The 17,985-nt window shown below is 35.9% G+C and overlaps 2 protein-coding genes and 1 pseudogene across 3 annotated transcripts in view; 1 reads left to right on the top strand and 2 right to left on the bottom strand.

The window, feature by feature from the left end:
- Positions 1-1,936: 1,936 nt before the first annotated feature.
- Positions 1,937-11,748, top strand: LOC107697907 (dnaJ homolog subfamily C member 16-like). 2 transcript variants are annotated; one of them, XM_016498770.1, is made up of 15 exons: positions 1,937-2,043; positions 2,971-3,165; positions 3,262-3,328; positions 3,413-3,743; positions 6,814-6,998; positions 7,080-7,184; positions 7,268-7,426; positions 7,976-8,106; positions 8,193-8,370; positions 8,732-8,914; positions 9,072-9,148; positions 9,411-9,491; positions 9,572-9,661; positions 10,475-10,648; positions 10,725-11,748. In XM_016498770.1, the coding sequence occupies exons 2-15, from the start codon at positions 2,990-2,992 to the stop codon at positions 11,131-11,133; spliced, it is 2,346 nt and encodes a 781-aa protein (XP_016354256.1). In that variant the 5' UTR covers positions 1,937-2,043; positions 2,971-2,989; the 3' UTR covers positions 11,134-11,748. The 2 variants fall into 2 exon arrangements, with proteins under 2 accessions (XP_016354256.1, XP_016354257.1); XM_016498771.1 differs by having other exon boundaries at positions 10,478-10,648.
- A 169-nt stretch (positions 11,749-11,917) lies between these two features.
- On the bottom strand, positions 11,918-16,044 carry LOC107697828 (agmatinase, mitochondrial-like; annotated as a pseudogene).
- A 1,022-nt stretch (positions 16,045-17,066) lies between these two features.
- LOC107697909 (serine/threonine-protein kinase PINK1, mitochondrial-like) overlaps positions 17,067-17,985 on the bottom strand; it is a 6,377-nt gene continuing 5,458 nt past the window's right edge. Inside the window, exon 8 of the mRNA XM_016498772.1 lies at positions 17,067-17,841. Coding sequence (XP_016354258.1) covers positions 17,551-17,841 — 291 coding nt within the window. The 3' untranslated portion in view covers positions 17,067-17,550. The remainder of the gene's footprint in view (positions 17,842-17,985) is intronic.

The following is a 17,985-nucleotide window of genomic DNA, read 5'->3' on the forward strand; positions in this document are numbered from 1 at the left end:
TCTCTTTCAAAGCATTCACGGTCAAACCACTAACACCTCTATCAGATCACAGTCAAATAACTGTGTATTTAAAAAGGAAAGAAAATACTAACATACATCCACAACCCAGTAAGCTGTACAATATTAGAAAAAATTACAGATGGGTCCAAAACAGCACTGAAAAATACCTGACCGGCCGCAATTGACCACCCACAAATGTGTTTACTTATGGATAACTTTATAGAGAACATTTATCTTCATAATGAATATGGCGTAAATCTAGCTGTAAAAAACATAAATTACATATTTGATTATTTGGCAACAATATCTAATCTTAAAACCACTAAGAAAACTCATAAGCAAAAACAAGAGAACGAAAAATGGTTTGATTCGGATTTTAAAAGAATAAGGAAAAATTTAAGACAGCTTGCAAATCAAAAACACAGACAACCAGACAGTTCAGATGTACGCCTTCTTTATTACGAAGAGCTTAAAAAAGATAAAAATACACTCTAAAAGAAGAAAGAACAGTACATCCTAAATCAACTGAAAACAATTGAATAATCTGTCCATTCAAACAGTTTTTGGGACAACTGGAATCTTCTAAATAAAAAGAACCATGAAGAAATAACTATACTGAATGGAAACACCTGGAAGAATACAAATCACAAATTCCGATTGGTCATAATGAAACTCTTCAACTTGGTTCTGAGTGTTGGTCATTGTACATGTACAACACTGTATGATTTCTTTTGAATCTCTTCAGGCCTTAAAACTGTACATAAATTAAATTAGAACTTCTGACCTCCTAACTGAACTCCTTTTCACAAATTGAACATAGAAATAAAAACAGTATAAATAACCAACAATAAACAACACAGTTCTTTCTTAGCTGTATTAAGTGCAAACAACAAGTGCAGCCATAATCAGATAGGCTACTCTCTCAATATTCGAAGTGCAAATAGAGACCACATTTTTTCAAGCATGACACAGAGCTATAGACAACTGCACAACCTATTATAGCCTACATACTAATAACAGCCTAGATATGCTATGTAGCCTAATTTGCGCGCATCAGAGAGTCGCTCTCAAAACGCGGGGTATTAGAATCGCTTTTGAATGCGTGCGCGCGTTTTACTTTCGGTTTCGATTTAAGGATTGCACGAACTCTCAGCGGTGCTGGGCGTGCATTCTACAATACAAGACATTCATTCTGTCAGACGCTCTGCAACGAATTCTTATGGACAAGTGAGGGTCTTTTTTGTTCACGCTGAAGTAAATTTAAAATAATAATAATAAAAAACCAGTCTGGCCAATCCGAGGCCCCTGCAAACGTGGGGCCCCTAGGCTGCAGCCTAAGCAAGTGTGCGTTAATCCGCGCCTGCACACACACACACACACACACACACACTGAATTATAAATTGTGCGTAGAATTCTAAAATGTTGATTTGTTCTACTTTTGAAATGTATATACATGCATGTTTTTGTTGCATATAAATCTGTTCTAGATTCAATGTAAACACTATGCTTTGGCAATACATTGTAACAATTGTCATGCCAATAAAGCACATATTGAATTGAATTGAATTGAATTGAATTGAATTGAATTGAATTGAATTGAATTGAATTGAATTGAATTGAATTGAATTGAATTGAATTGAATTGAATTGAATTGAATTGAATTGAATTGAATTGAATTGAATTGAATTGAATTGAGAGAGAGAGAGAGAGAGAGAGAGAGAGACTTTTGACTTTTACAAACCCTTTATTCTACACAAAATTAAAAACTTTAAATACATATAATCTCATTCACAATAAACATCAAACATTACACTGTATATTCCTACTTGTCTGTTATAAAAGACACAATAAGTTGCATTACCAAATAAAAACCAAACTCATTCACTATAACCAGAGAGAGAAAGAGAGAGAGAGAGAGAGGAAGGGAGCGAGGGGATGTGTTTGTGCCGCTGTGAATCTCTGCTAATATTAATACGCATGTCTTATGGTTTATGAACGCGTCACTCAGATGGATGGATGAACTTCTGTCACCATTAGTTGCGGTATATTCATAATTCATTCATGTTGTAATGGTCTCCTCTCGTTTTGATGTCATATTCGTGATAAAAGCATGAGCTAGGTTGGCTAACAGACTAGCTAAGGGTGTTCCACAATCGTCAGATGTCATTTTATCTGCATGTCCTGCTTTATTATTGCCCTCAAAGCACGATTTAAAGGTTATTTTCTCTCGTCATTGAATGCGCTTTATGTCGGGGTTTTCTGTAATAGTCCAAACGTGACTAGCATGTCACTGACATCCGTTAGAAACTGCTGTATTTTGCATGACAGCTTTCAGCATATGCAATGGGCATATTTGATTTTAATATCGTTGAACAGTCAGGGTTGTTAGGTTTTATTTTATTTGGCATCTGGCGAAGGCAGTTAGATAATAACACTGAAGACAAAACATGAAATTAAAACCAGACCCATAATTATGAATACTCTTTATTTATAGATATATTCAGAGTTATAATTGAATTATTTATATACTATTATAATTATTATTAATACCTTTAATTAGCTTTAATTTTTAATTTTATTTAATAGTTTTAACTTATTTCAGTTAAGGCAACATTTTTACGTTTTTCATCTAATATTTATATTTGAAGTTTATTGAAGTAAATTTCAAATACCAAAAACGTAACAATGGATATATTTGATTCCTTCATTTATGTACACATTTATCTATTTACCCTTCACATTTTTTGTATTTATGGTTATTTATTTTTTATTAATTAAAAAAGTAATTATTAAATGTTTAATGTTTAGATTTATTTGTTTATTTAGCTATTGTTCCTTCATATTTCGTTTAAATTTATTTTCATTAGAAATGAATTTACTTATGTACTTTAAATTTATTAATTTATTTTTATAATTAAATATGCATTAATTTTTTAAGTATTTCCTCCATAATATAATTACTTTGATAGTCTTCGGGCAGAAGAACACATGGTCATGATGAGGATGGTGGTGGTATTGCTCTCTGTGATGATGGTCTGTGTGCTCCTGATGGATGCTACGGTGGAAAGCACTGCAGAATTTGATCCATATAAGGTTCTCGGAGTCACCAGAAGTGCAAGCCAAGCAGAAATCAAGAAAGTGTACAAACGCTTGGCCAAAGAATGGTGAGAGTGCTATTTTATTAAATTGTAATACTCTGTAATTTCATGTTGTCTAAATAAGAATGGTACACCATGGTCATCTTTCATTTCTCCTGTCAGGCATCCTGATAAAAACAAAAATCCTGAAGCAGAAGACATGTTCATCAAGATTACAAAGTCTTATGAGGTACTGCAGCTCATATAGACTCTGAACAGATCACATGTTGTCAGAAGTAACGCTAAAATTAACTTGTTACATGTTACTCCATAGATCTTAACAAATGAGGAGAAGAAAGCCAGCTACGATCGCTATGGACAAACAGATAACGCTCATCCGTATGGACGTGGCCATCATGGTTTCCGCCACTTTCATGACAACTTCTACTTTGATGAGTCTTTCTTCCACTTTCCCTTCAACAATAAGGGTGGCCGGGATTTTGCTAACAGCAAGTACATGTTGCATTTCAAACAGTATGTCAATGAAGTTGTGCCTGACAGCTTCAAGAGGCCTTACTTGATCAAGATCACCTCAGACTGGTGTTTCAGCTGCATCCATTTCGAGCCAGTCTGGAAAGAAACAGTGCAGGAATTGGAAACTCTAGGTGAGTAAATTCTATTTTCTAGAATTTTTGATTTTCTTAACTTAACCCAGCATGTTAATTTTCCTACCCATAACAAAGGTCACATACTAGATCTGGTGTGTTCTGTTGGCGTTGACATCAAACAGCTTGATAACCATGAGACTTGTATTAGTGACCATAAGCTTACTTTTAATATACCGGTCTCTTCTACACGATCATCATCTCAGAAGAGAGTAATTAGGTTTAGGAATGTTAAGAATATTGATCCTGATAGTTTCTCACGTCTGATTTTCTGAGCATCCAACAAGTTATACTGTTGATGACTACAGTTCCATTTTATCATCTACCTTGGATATCCTTGCTCCTATGAAGGAACGTGTTGTCTCATTCACGAAATCATCTCCTTGGTATACAAATGAGTTTAGGGCACTCAAGGTTAAAAACAGGCAACTTGAGCGGCAATACAAAAAATCAAGCTTAACAGTTCACAAGCTTATGTATGATGAACATTTAATTCAGTACAGTGAGGCCCTTAAGGTGGCTAGAGCTGAATATTATTCACGTATTATAAGTGATGATGCTGGAAATCCAAACAAGATTTTTAAGACTATTAACAAAATTTTAAAACCAAACAAGACACCCACATGTTCTTCTGTTCAGCAGTGTAGTAAGTTTCTTAATTGTTTTTTTTAGGATAAAATTGAATCTATTTATAAGTCTATTGGTTCTCTCCCAAGCTCTGTGCTCCCTGAGGTTCTTCCACCAAGTGTTCCTATGGTTTTGTTCTCTAGTTTTGCAACAATTACCACTGATGACCTCAAAATTAGTGTCGACAATGAACTCAACCACTTGTATTCTTGACCCTGTTCCAACTACTGTTCTAAAGGGGTGTCTGTCGACAATCAGTCCCCTCATATTAAATATTGTTAACATTTCTCTTATTACTGGGATTGTTCCGTGTGAACTTAAGGTTGCAGCTATCACACCAGTCCCTAAAAAGCCTGGATGTGATACCTCTGATCTAACAAATTATAGGCCCATTTCAAATCTTCCTTTCCTGGCTAAAGTCCTGGAACGTGTTGTTTTGGCGCAATTACATTCTTATTTGTCATTAAACAACCTTTTAGAGCCTTTCCAATCTGGGTTTAGGCCAGGGCACAGTACTGAGACCGCTTTGGTTCGCGTTATGAACGACCTCCTGGTCTCAGCTGACTCTGGTGCCTCTACCATTTTGGTTTTGTTAGACCTGAGTGCAGCATTTGACAGTATGTCACTCTATATTACTTGATAGACTAAAGAGTTGGCTCGGTATCTCTGGCACTGTGCTTGAATGGTTCAGATCCTACCTTACAAATAGATCGCAGTTTGTTGTTCTGGGAAATAACAAATGAGATATTAGTCAGGTCCAATATGGTGTCCCTCAGGGTTCTGTTTTGGGGCCCATATTATTTAGCATTTATATGCTTCCTCTGGGGCAAATCATTAGAAAACATGGTCTTGGGTTTCATTTTTATGCTGACGATACCCAAATATACATCAGTTCAAAGTCCGATGTTACAGTTTGTTCTGCAATCCTTTCTGAATGTTTGCAGGACATAAAAGTATGGATGCTTCACAACTTTCTAAAATTAAATAGCTCTTAAGGCTGGGGTTCTTCTTATTGGCACACCAGCAGCCATCCGCAAATGTAGCAGTTTTAATCTGACACTGGATAACAGCTCTGTACAGCTGTCTATACAAGCTCGTAACCTTGGTGTGATATTTGATGTTAATTTGACATCGGAGGCTCACATTAGGAGTGTTACTAAATCAGCATTTTATCATCTCAGAAATATTGCTAGGATTAGTCCTTTCCTTTCTACACTTGCTACTGAAAGGCTCATCCATGCTTTTATCACTTCAAGAATTGATTACTGCAATTCTCTACACTGGTTTATCAGCAAAATCTATCAAACGGCTACAATATATTCAGAACTCAGCAGCACGTGTTCTCACTCACACAGCCTCATGGCAGCACATCAGTGGTGTCCTCTGTAACTTGCACTGGCTTCCAGTTCAATCGCGTATCGAGTATAAAATGCTTGTTTTAACCTTTAAAGCTGTGCATGAATTGGCTCCTTCTTATGTTTGTGATTTAGTTACCCCTTACATGCCTTCTCGTCCTCTTCGTTCTGCTGATTCTCTTCTTCTCTATCAGCCCCACTTCAGATTAAAAACTATGGGACAGAGAGCTTTCTCTCGTGCCGCTCCAAGATTATGGAATGCGCTTCCTTTAAACATTCGAAGTGCTCCTACACTAAGTACTTTTAAGAAACTGTTGAAAACCCACTTTTTTAAAATTGTCTATTATGATTAAGTTGTATTTACATGTGACATTGTTGTAGCGCTTTGGGTTGAGAAAAGCGCATTATAAATAAAATGTATTATTATTATTATTATTATATGGAATAACCGTTTTATAAAAGCAATAACGAGCCTTCTCTCGTGCTGCTCCGAGGCTATGTAATGCGTTTCGTTTGAATGTTCGAAGTGCTCCTACACTAAGTACTTTTAAGAAACTGTTGAAAACCCACCTCTTTAAAATTACTTATCATGATTAAGCTGTTGATTAGGGTTTTTATTTTATTTTATTTATTTTGCTGTTTTATATTGTATCATTGTATTTTGTATTTTAATTGTTTTTATTATAATTATTATATTATTAATATATTATTTAAAAGTTTGATTTCAGTTGGACTAAAGCAATAATTCAGATTTTTAAAATATTATGTAGTCTGACTGAAATAGTACCAGAACAAACAGTGATAATGTGATTATATCTCTCCTTCGTTTAGTATGTTTACATGCTAATCTTACTTTGCTGTTTTATATTGTATCATTGTATTTTGTATTTTAATTGTTTTTTACATTTTTGTAGCGCTTTGGGTGTGAGAAAAGCGCATTATAAATAAAATGTATTATTATTATTATCATTATTAGAAATGCTTACATGTCACGTCCCAGTTAGTGATATGACCTTACCTTACTTGGGTTGAAATGAGTTTGTGAAGTTGACTTCCTCCATGTAAGAAGTTGATTTTCTCATCTCTAGGGATTGGAATTGGTGTGGTTGATGTTGGTTATGAGCGGCGTTTAGCAAATCATTTGGGTGCACATCAGACTCCATCCATTCTTGGTGTCGTCAATGGAAAAGTGGCTTTCTTCCATTACGCTGTTGTTAAAGACCACCTGATGCAGTTCATAGAAAATTTGCTGCCACAGAGACTAGTTGAAAAGGTTAGTGAACGTCATCATGCATTCCCAATGTCTATATTTATATCTTCTGGTCACAGACTTCTCATTTATGGATGTCTATAGGTTACAGACAAGAACAACCAAGAGTTTCTGAAGAGCTGGCATGAGCTGAACAAGCCACATGTTCTCCTGTTTGACCAAGTGCCTTCGGTTCCTCTGCTTTATAAGGTAGAGATTGCTTAGTAACCTCCAGAATTGCCATTGTTCAGCCAATACACCAATGATTGCATTTTTTTGTTTGTTTCTAATAGCTTACAGCATTTGCCTATAAGGATTATGTGCAGTTTGGATACGTTGATCAAGGTCTTTCTGAAACCGCTGACCTGCTGAGAAAATTCAACATCAATACTTATGCTCCAACCATGCTTGTCTTCAAAGAGGACGTGGAGAAGCCTGCAGATATAATACAGGTAAACCTGTTCCCTTGACTACTGTACTGTAGATCGTATTGATTGGATGAAATCTGTTTCTGGCAAAAATCAACAAGTATAGTTGATGTTTCACCTATTTATGTTCAGATTAAGTTGTGCTATTTGGAGGATTCTTTGATTCATTTTGTATCCAACTTTTTATTTGTTATTTGGTATTTTTTTAAATAAAGTGTTACATTTTGGTTCCATTTGGATTTTTATTACATTTTTCGAAATAATTACAAAACATTTTCAGGGCAAGTCATTGTTAATTTTGTAATAAGGCGGGTCCTGGATCCTGGTCTTAGAAGGTCCTGCATCAACATCCTTATTGGTCCTGAAACAACAACAACCAATCAGGTTGGGGCTTCAGTGACAACTCGCTTTAGTGGTTAATATTTGTTTTAATATGCGTGTTTGACAGGAATGTTGTTCCAGGACCAACAAATGATGGAAGAATCTTGCTTGGAAAACCATGGTCATATGAGATGTTTGAGAAGATATAAATATGTTTACCTTTGACTTTCAATTAACCATTTGCTTCCTCAGGCTAAAGGGATGAAGAAGCAGATAATAGATGACTTCATCTCCAATAACAAGTTCCTCCTGGCTCCTCGTCTGGGAAACCAGAAGCTATTTGATGAGCTTTGCCCTGTCAAACAGTTCCATCGTCGTAGGAAGTAAGATGGCTGTGTAAAAAAATCAGTTAATCTGATGCAACATGTTAAAGGGTCATTTCCAAAAGTCTGCAATACCTTTTCCACAGATATTGCGTTCTACTCATCACCGGTGAGGAAGAGTCCTTTGCTACAGGGAATGAAGCCTTCCTCTCGCTAGCCTCTGCCAGCACTAATGATGTGCTTCGGTTTGCTTACGTCTACCAGCGACGTCAACAGCCCCTATGTGATGTTCTCTTAAAGAACAAAGACAGCACACCACCACAGGTAGATGTTATCTTCTCCATGCATTTTTGTTTCACAAGTTCACACTTACATATAATAAATAGAGTAAAGGTTATGCGTAGTTGGCGTGCTGTTCGAGGGGAGGGGTCCGACCTCGGAATTTGGCCAGAACCCATTGTATGTTGTTTATGTTTGTTTAATGATGATATTTGCATATGCAATTATGTGTTTGAATGTGTTTTTATAGCAATGTGTTTTTTTTAATCAGCAACACACTTCCCGACAATGATAAAAATGACTTCAATTGGCTTGTTTTCCCATTGAAGTTATCGAAATTGGCAAAATCCACTATTGGTGGACCTTTAGAGTGTAACCCGATGAGACTTTTGTGTGTATTGAACAGGTGGTGATTCTGGAGAGGCGTAACGGAGCTGGTAAGATTCTGTATAAGCCAGTTTTCGGAGGATGGAACGGCAGTAAGGAAGACAAACACAAGCTCCTGGAGGAACTTGAAAGACTGCAAAAGGATCCCTCCATCCTTAACTGTGACGCCGTTCTCCCAGAGCTCAACAATGAGTTCACCTCAGTGAGTCTCTCAGGGTTTGCTTTTCACGGGGTGTCTTTAATTGGGAAATTAGCACTGACCTATATGCCTGTTTCAGTAGAGCTCTAGATTGTGTTTCATGTCCAAATAGTGTTTTGAATTTGCCGGAACTAAATTTTGTACATTTGTTTGTTTTTAGATGTTTTTAATAAGATGGATTTACACAGCATATGACTACTTATCTGAAATTATCGATGATCTTCTTCACAATAACTGGTAAGTGAATAAAATGGCAATTGACCCTAAGCTTTATCCCTGTTTGTTACTGATTTTAATTCAGGTAATAAGCTTTACGAAATATCTCTTAGTGGCGAAAGGCAACAACTGTTAAAGGGGTCATAGGATGCCCATTTTCCACAAGTTGATATGATTCTTTAGGGTCTTAATGAAAAGTCTGTAACATAGTTTGGTTAAGGGTTGGTCAGGAATATTTTTGATATTTAATGCTCTATTAAGTTATTTTTCATTCATTTTGTAGGCGTGAGATGATGCCCCTACTGTCTTTGATATTCTCTGCACTTTTTATTTTATTTGGCACTGTAGTTATTCAGGCTTTCAGGTAAGTTTTATTGCATTCATAATTCTGATGTGTTAGACGGGAAATGCAGAAACATTGAACAATGCGGTTTCCAATTTCAGTGACTCAAGTGAGGAAAAACAGCCCAAAACGAAAGCAAAAGAGGCATCCAAGGCTGAGAACGGTTCGCCACACACCTCCAGCACATCCAGGTTCTTTCGTTATACATATTACGTTTGGATAAATCCAATAAATGTGACCCTGGACCGACCACAAAACCTGTCATACGGGTCAATTTTATGAAATTGAGATTTATACATCATCTGAAAGCTGAATACATAAGCTTTCCATTGATGTATGGTTTGTTAGGATAAGACAATATTTGGCCGAGATACAACTATTTGAATATCTGGAATCTGAGGGTGCAAAAAAATCAAAATATTGAGAAAATCGCCTTTAAAGTTGTCCAAATTAAGTTCTTAGCAATGACTATTACTAATCAAAAATTAAGTTTTGATATATTTACGGTAGGAAATTTACAAAATATCTTCATGGAACATGATCTTTACTTAATATCCTAATGATTTTTGGCATAAAAGAAAAATCGATAATTTTGACCCATACAATGTTTTTTTGGCTATTGCTAAAAATATACCCAAGCGACTTAAGACTGGTTTTGTGGTCCAGGGTCACAAATAAATTCCACAGAACTTCATCTCTTTTAATGATGCACAAATGTATCAGTACCATTTTATTTATTGGATATTAGTGGTTTTAAAACAATACTGGATATTTATTTGTGCATGCTCATTTTATGTTGAGATTATTTATATAATTTATTTATAATAAATATACAATAATATTAAATTTGGAATTTTAATAATATCAGTCATTTGTTATCAGCTATAAAAATAGCGTAAAATAATAATAATAAATAAATAACAAATAATTATTTTATATTTATGCATCCCTAATTTATTATAGTATTATATGGTCTGATTTAAAAACTTTTTTTTTTCCCCCAGCAGTCGCCCACCAAAGAAAAACTTTGTGGAGGTGACAGAGTTAACCGACATTACATACACTAGTAACCTGGTGAAGTTGAGGCCGGGTCACATCAATGTAGTTCTGGTACTTACTGATTCCACAAAGAACATCCTGCTCAGCAAATTTGCCAAGGAAGTTTATTCGTTCACTGGGTGAGCCCTCATTGCACGCTGTACCCTGCAGTCACGATGTCTAAAAAAGATATATAATATTTCCTCTTCCTCGTAGGAGTTTGACGTTGCACTTCTCCTTCCTAAATGTGGATAAACACAGTGAATGGATGGCGGCCGTGTTGGAATATGCTCAGGACGCCATGCAGATCGACACAGATGAGGAAGAAGTGGGCATCCGCAAAGTAGACTACACAGGCTATGTTCTAGCCCTCAATGGCCATAAGAAATACCTGTGCCTTTTCAAGCCAGTCTACACAGGTGAAGACTTGGATAGCAAGCCGGAAGAGGAAGGAGGAGGTTCCCGGTCCAGGAAGGGCATGACACGCTCTCGGTCCACAAGTCTTCAGATCCACCACAAACTGGATCGACTCGGACTCTGGATAGAGCGACTGATGGAAGGGACGCTGCCCCGGTACTACGTCCCATCCTGGCCCGGTCTGGACAAGATCACTGTCAATAAATGAAGCCTCATTGAAGGTAACATGCTTTTGCTAGAGCAGCTGGATTAGAAGCACTGAAGGCCTCAGAGAAACCAGGCTTGATGCTGCTCAGAGCCAGATGCTCACGAGACGATTATATGTAAGACTTTGAAGAAGCGTCTTTAGTTTTGCATTGCGGAGGAAAGGAAAGTGTTTGAAGTACTTGAATCGACACTGATGCTGACTTCTTGGAAATGTTTTCTTGAGCTGCTCTAATGGAGGGCTTTACAGTCAGTTTGGGTCTTCGGTATTTATTTCAAAAGGCTCAAAATAGAGCCAAAATATCAATACAGCTAGCCTAGCTTTCGATTTTAAACATTTCCACTCCACGAATAACATTGCAACATGCTGCAAGTAAAAACATAATGTAGCATAACAAACATGATCACTGTAGACGTTTAGGCCTATGTTTACTCATGACAATGCTGTGAATGTTTTTTTTTTCCCCCTTTAATTTAACCCTCTTGATCTAGAAAGTGCAATATTATAACTTTTTTGCAAACACTTTACAGCAAGGTTATATATGTTAACTTTAGTCAATGCAGTAAATTAAATGCTTTCGCAGCATTTATTAATCATTGGATAATGCATATTTCCACAGTACATATACTACCATATTTTTATTATTTAAAAATTGTGGTTTATTGTTAAACTCATTTTAACTAATGTTAAAGAAATGAACCATTTTATAATATGTTTTACTTGCAATTTCATACCAAAAAATACATTCTAAAATGTTTAAAAATAAATAAAATAAAAAATTGGCTCTTTAACAACTCGTTATGAAAAGCTACCATTTGGAAACTACCATTTTTTATTATTTTCAATAATTTGAACAAAAAATGTTTTTCTTTCTAAACAAGGGTGAAAATATCTTTGTATATATCTTTGTTCACTTAAACTTTCAACAAATTAAGGACTGTAGCTTTATCAATTCAGTATCAAAAGAAAACGGTTTAGGTTTAGTCACTTTTTTGTGCATCACTCTTACTTGTGGTACAAACTTTAACACAGCTGGCACAACTTTACAGCAGTACCCATCAAACACAAACTGTGCTTCAGTGTAAATAGTTACGTAATATTAAATGTATATATAATAATGTAATATAGGGTTGTGTCTCTAAAATATAGGAAAGATTCCAGACATTCTTACCAGATTGATAGTGTAAGTAAAGGGTGTAACAGCTCTTTATTGACTTTTACAAGTCACATTCAGCTATATAGTGCAGCTATTAAATGAGCAGGTAAAGCCTTAAAGAATGACAAATAGTGCCAGAGACCTTTCTAGTTTCCATTTGTGTTCTATCATTAAATATGTGCTGTGGCATGCAAAACATTCTCAACAGTACAAAGAGAAGAAATAATACATACTTGATCTGAAGTATCTTGTACTATGCATTTCATGTTTGCTGTAGAAAACCGTTGGTCTCCTTTATACTGGGATGTTTCATTTTGTTAGCAGGATTTAGTGGTTAATGCATTATTTGATTAGCTATTGCATATGCACACAAAGGTGTGGGTGAGTTAAATCTACTCCTATATGAAGTCTTCCATTGCTGATGCAGTTTGAGTGATGAATAATATTACTTTATTCATATGGTGTTCAGTGAACATTCATATACTTTATAACTGATGAGGCGGTATTTGTGTCATTGTACTATATTAGCATTTTATTTGTGTTTTGCAATGCACTGGTAAATATCTTAAATTTAAGATAGCATTACATCATGCCAAATTTTCATGGCTTATTAACTCTGTTTGACTAAATGTATTGATGTCTGTGGTGCAAAATATCAACACTGTATTATGTAATCTAGTTTATTTATTAATCTGTTCAAAAACTAAATGATCAAATACATAGTTTTGTGATTTTTTCCCCCCCCGAAAGTTATTTCTACATCCACATGAATTTTCTTTATTGTGTTCATAAACTGTGACAATATGACAAATTAAGTTTTTTTTTTTTTTGCTGAAAATAATATTAATACTGATTTTGTACATAAATCATGTATTAAAGTCACTGTGCAATTATTTAAGATGTTCCACTGATGTAGAAAAATAAAGCAATCAATAATATTTGACTTTCGGAAGGACACACATCATCTCAAAAATAAGGTTAGCCCCAGTCAAAGCAGTGTTTCCTGAGAAAAAATAGATTCAAAAGATGGGAAATCGAAATATTCTGAATTATTCAAGTCTTTCGCATTAAATGACATATTTTCCCAATGTAAAACAGTACCTGTGGTGTCATAAGGTGGAGAAACCTCAACTAAATCACAACCTACAAGATTAAGACCTCGACAACCTCGAATGATTTCCAGACCCTGAAAGCAAATTTCAAAATACATCATTCTTTAAACGACAGACTGAGGTTCAAATAAGCCACATGCCTGTCTTTAAGTATGCTTTTAACCATCCCCTAAGGTTAAGATTAAACTTTCATGCGCAAAGTCTAACAGCTGCTCTCGGCTGCATCTTAATATGATCTGTACCGTATAGTACAGTATGCCAGATTAATAGTGTGTCCATTTTCCAAACCATTTGTTCTATATATGGTTGCATATTGTGCAGCAAATCTTATGTTTATATGCATTCTTGTGGAAGTATTACTGGCATCAAGTGAATCAAAAGACCTTCATTAGTTGGTTCAGTGGTGTTTGGAATTTCAGCTCAACTCCAGGAGCAGATTTGAGCATCTCTGATGACCGACCTGGACAGGTAAACCTGAATGGGTGTGAGGCCAGCAATCTCAGGTGTTCCTGTGCCTGGAGCAAATGCAGGGTCCAGACTGTCTATGTCAAAGCTGAGATAGACCGGTCCGGTTCCCATCTGTGAGCGAACCTCCTCCATGAGTGGGACAAGAGATTTGTGCCAGCACTCCACAGCTTCCACTACACGGAAACCCTGGAAAGAGCAATAAATAAATGTATAAACAGTATAAGTTTTATTATATATGCCTAAATACAAATACTCTAAAAATACACATACACATTTTTTACATAATATTTTATTAATTGCGTGTCAGCAGAGTGATATGAGAGAAAGAAGCACCGGCCATATATATATCACCTATATAGAGCATGATTTTTGGTAAAAGCATTGTGATACCTGTGCTCGGCTCCACTCATAATTATCTGGAGAATAAACCCGAGCCTCTGAGCCCGATCTGGACGAACCTTTTGCAGTCCAGGAGGCCCTCATCCACACAGCGCCTGAAAGGGGTCCCATGACCAATTTTCTCACCCAGAATCATGTCACTAGTGTCCGCATGGGCATCCACATGTATTAGGCCCACTGGCCCATGTCTGAACAGCAGAAATAGCAGTATTTCAGACTAAATGTGAGTTAGCATCGCAAAATTGCGTTTGCACCAACCTCTCAGCAACTGCTTGTAGAATTGGGTATGCAATTGTATGATCACCTCCTGGGAATCTAAGACAAGTGGAGAAGTAACATATTAAAAATAGACTCAAAACTGATCCGTGTATTCCTGCATATTGAAAATGTTTTTTCACCCAGTGTAAGTGGGATGCAGCCAGTGGTCACAATTTCGCGGTAAGCCTCGTGTATTTTTTTGCAGGTGTCCTTCAGGTCAAAGAGGTTGACGTTAACGTCACCGATATCTGCCACCCTTAAAGATTCGTACGGGGCCGCTCTCGTCCAGCCATTGAACAACCTTATCATAGCAGATTCAGCCCTGATGTGTCTCGGACCGAATCTGTATCAAGTACAAGGGACTCAGCAAGTCATTTTTTGTTCATGAACATTTCAACCATACCACAAATTATGTATTATGTTTAGCATGCTGTGCTGGAAATGACATTTTAAAGATTTTACAGCTTGACTGGAAATGACATAAATATTTCTTTACAATTATTAATTATATAAACAGATTTTATCAATAATTTAAAAAAGGACTATATATATATATATATATATATAAACACACACACGTGCGTATATACTACATTCTTATTAAAAACTGAGTTAATATTACTTTTAACTACTACTTTATTTAATTTTTCATATTTGTATTACATTTTGAAAATATATTAAATGTTATAAATATATTTACAAATATATCAAATATATGTATAAATAGCATGTGTCTTATTATAAGCATATGTCTAAATACAAATATTATTACAAATATTTAAAAATTGAATTACAATTCTTTATTACATTTCATTATTTTTTAAAATATTTTTATTCGTTTTTTTTTAAATATATTTCATTATAAAATTATATTTTAAAAATACAGAAATGTATAAATATAATGTGTTTTATTATAAGAATGTATGCCTATAAAATTTATATTTAAATACAATTTATATCAAATTCATAAAATGTCCATAAAAATAGTTCCCTTTCAGTCGGTCACTCTCGACGTCACGTCGGATGACCGACGAATTGGGATCTCGCTTAGAGAGACCAATCTACTTCGAGTGTAAACTAAACGAGCCAATGCACATTGGCATGCGATTATTGCATCCAGCTGCTGCTGATCACAGCGTGAGTATAAGTAGGCAGCAGATGCAGCGCATATTCAGTTTTTTGCTTCGGAGCCGAGCGGTTCCATCTTTCTGCTCCTGACCTTCTACAGTGGTGAAAAACTACAGTCAAGCACGCTCTTCGTGGGCTCTCGTGCTGGTGGTACGGCGCTTCAGCTGCGGTGGTTTTCCCGTGTCGAGTGGGTTGCACACAACAGGCTGCACTACCCCTGTGTGTGTTGCAGACGGCCATCTCCCCTGTGCACTTCAGCACACTAAAAGAGCAAATTCCATCTAAAAGAGCTTCACGGATGGAACGTCTTTTTAAAGAGCCGCACCGCGGCGGACCTCGCGCAACGAAGGCTACGGTGCGGTCTCTGGGTCGTGCGATGTCCAGGAGCGCCATTTCTGGCTGTGACTGGCTGACAAGCGAGACAGACAAGACACGATTCTTGAACGCCCCCGTGTCCCAGGCCGGCCTTTTCGGCGACACGGTGGAGAACTCAATTCGTCGGTCATCCGACGTGACGTCTCCATTCCCTCCTTCAGGGAACGAGGGTTGCATACGTAACCGAGACGTTACTTGTATTACTTTTAATTACTACTTTATTGTATTTGTATTACATTTTTTAAAATATATAAAATGTTATATATATATTCAAAAATATTTCTACTTTATAGTGTTTATTATAGGCATATGTCTAAATACAAATATTATTAAAATATTTTAAAAATGTACAACTCTTGATTACATTTTATTTTTTTAAATATTTGTATTTTTTAAATATATTAAATGTTATAAAATTATATATAAAAATAAATAAAATATATAAACATAAATGTTTTATTAAGTATTCTGTCTATAAAATGTATACTATACATATAGACCTATACATAGTAATACAATACACACACAGCAAATACAAATGTTTTTATTATATAGGCCTATTATACAATTATACAACGACAAACTGTCGCAGTTTGTGACACTCATGACAGTGTGTTATATATGAATGTACAGTATCATATACTGTATATATAGTATATATAGTAGTAGTAGTATTGTTTTTAATTACAATAATAATAATGATGTCCTGCAGAGTTTAGCTCCAACACTAATTAAACACACCTGAACCAGCTAATCAAGCTCTCTTACTAGGCATACTAGAAACTTATATATTACAATGATAATACAATGCAGTGTAAATATTAATATGTGTAATCTATCACCAAACTGTTTTATTGTCATATGCAAAAGACAAGAACACATTATTTCAATACTATTCTAATTCTTTATTATTTTTGGCTTTTCAGTCATCTCCAGCCTATATACAATGAAGTCAGCATGCATTCAAAAGTCACCGTTTACTTTTAATGCACATGCACAATGACTGGCCTTATTATAGAATTCATCTGAACATGTTCTTCCAAAGATTGTCATAGTGAACGTCTCCAAAAATAATCACTTGCTCTATCTCTGAAATGCCATCACAAATCCCAATTACTTTCCCAGCCTCTCCAACCAACTCTGTTCTGGTAACACACACATTTCATGATGCAATCAGTTACCAAAAGTTAAAATCAAAATTGTATTGAATATCCTATCAGAAAAACATAAACTGTATAATTTATTCTGCATTTATTTTCCTCCTTTTTTAAGCAATATTCAGTAAACTGTGATATACTGTGGATATTAATGCATTACATTATGCATGAATTTGTACTCCGTTTAAGCTGTTATTCTAAAGAGTCATTAACAGCATAAAGTATTCTTAGTGTATATAGTGAAAAGTGCAAATGCCATAATATCAAAATGTTAGTGTTAGATTAAAGTGCTTCCACAGCCTACTAAAAAATAATTGGTACTGAGCTGTGCTTGTTTCTCCAGTGAACACTCACTCACTCACACACACTATGGCTCAGTGTAGTGCGCTAGCAGGGATTTCAACTGCTCTTGTCCGTACATGAGGAAGCTGACCGCAGTGTGGAGATCCTCCAGGTCTATGTTGGCGAGGAAGCATCTCTGGAGTTCAGCTTCCACGGAGCTCCCGCCGGACCCTCGACCCTTCAGCAGCACCACAGCAGTCTGACACAGCAGCCAGTCCGTCAGCTCATCCATCCTGGCCTGGTTCAAGCTGGCCAACACACGCTTTCCCCACAGGCTGATGTGCAGCATGTTAGCAGCCACACGTGCGCTGGGGCGCTGCAAATCATCAGGGACATTATGAAATGTCAGTATCATTTTTATGACCGGTACAGATTATGATTATGTTGTATCCAATAACACATGCAAAAATGATTTTTTGCTTAAAAAAAAAAAAAAAAAAAAACGTACAACAATAAAAAC

The sequence above is a fragment of the Sinocyclocheilus anshuiensis genome, unplaced genomic scaffold (assembly GCF_001515605.1).
Source record: "Sinocyclocheilus anshuiensis isolate Anshui unplaced genomic scaffold, SAMN03320099.WGS_v1.1 scaffold78, whole genome shotgun sequence".
Taxonomy (NCBI): Eukaryota; Metazoa; Chordata; class Actinopteri; order Cypriniformes; family Cyprinidae; genus Sinocyclocheilus; species Sinocyclocheilus anshuiensis.

Coding starts and splice junctions, on each gene's coding strand:
- LOC107697907 (XM_016498770.1), top strand. CDS start 2,990: ATGGTCATGATGAGGATGGTGGTGGTATTGCTCTCTGTGATGATGGTC. Junction 3,329..3,412: donor AGATTACAAAGTCTTATGAG/GTACTGCAGCTC, acceptor GTTACTCCATAG/ATCTTAACAAATGAGGAGAA. Junction 6,999..7,079: donor CACAGAGACTAGTTGAAAAG/GTTAGTGAACGT, acceptor GGATGTCTATAG/GTTACAGACAAGAACAACCA.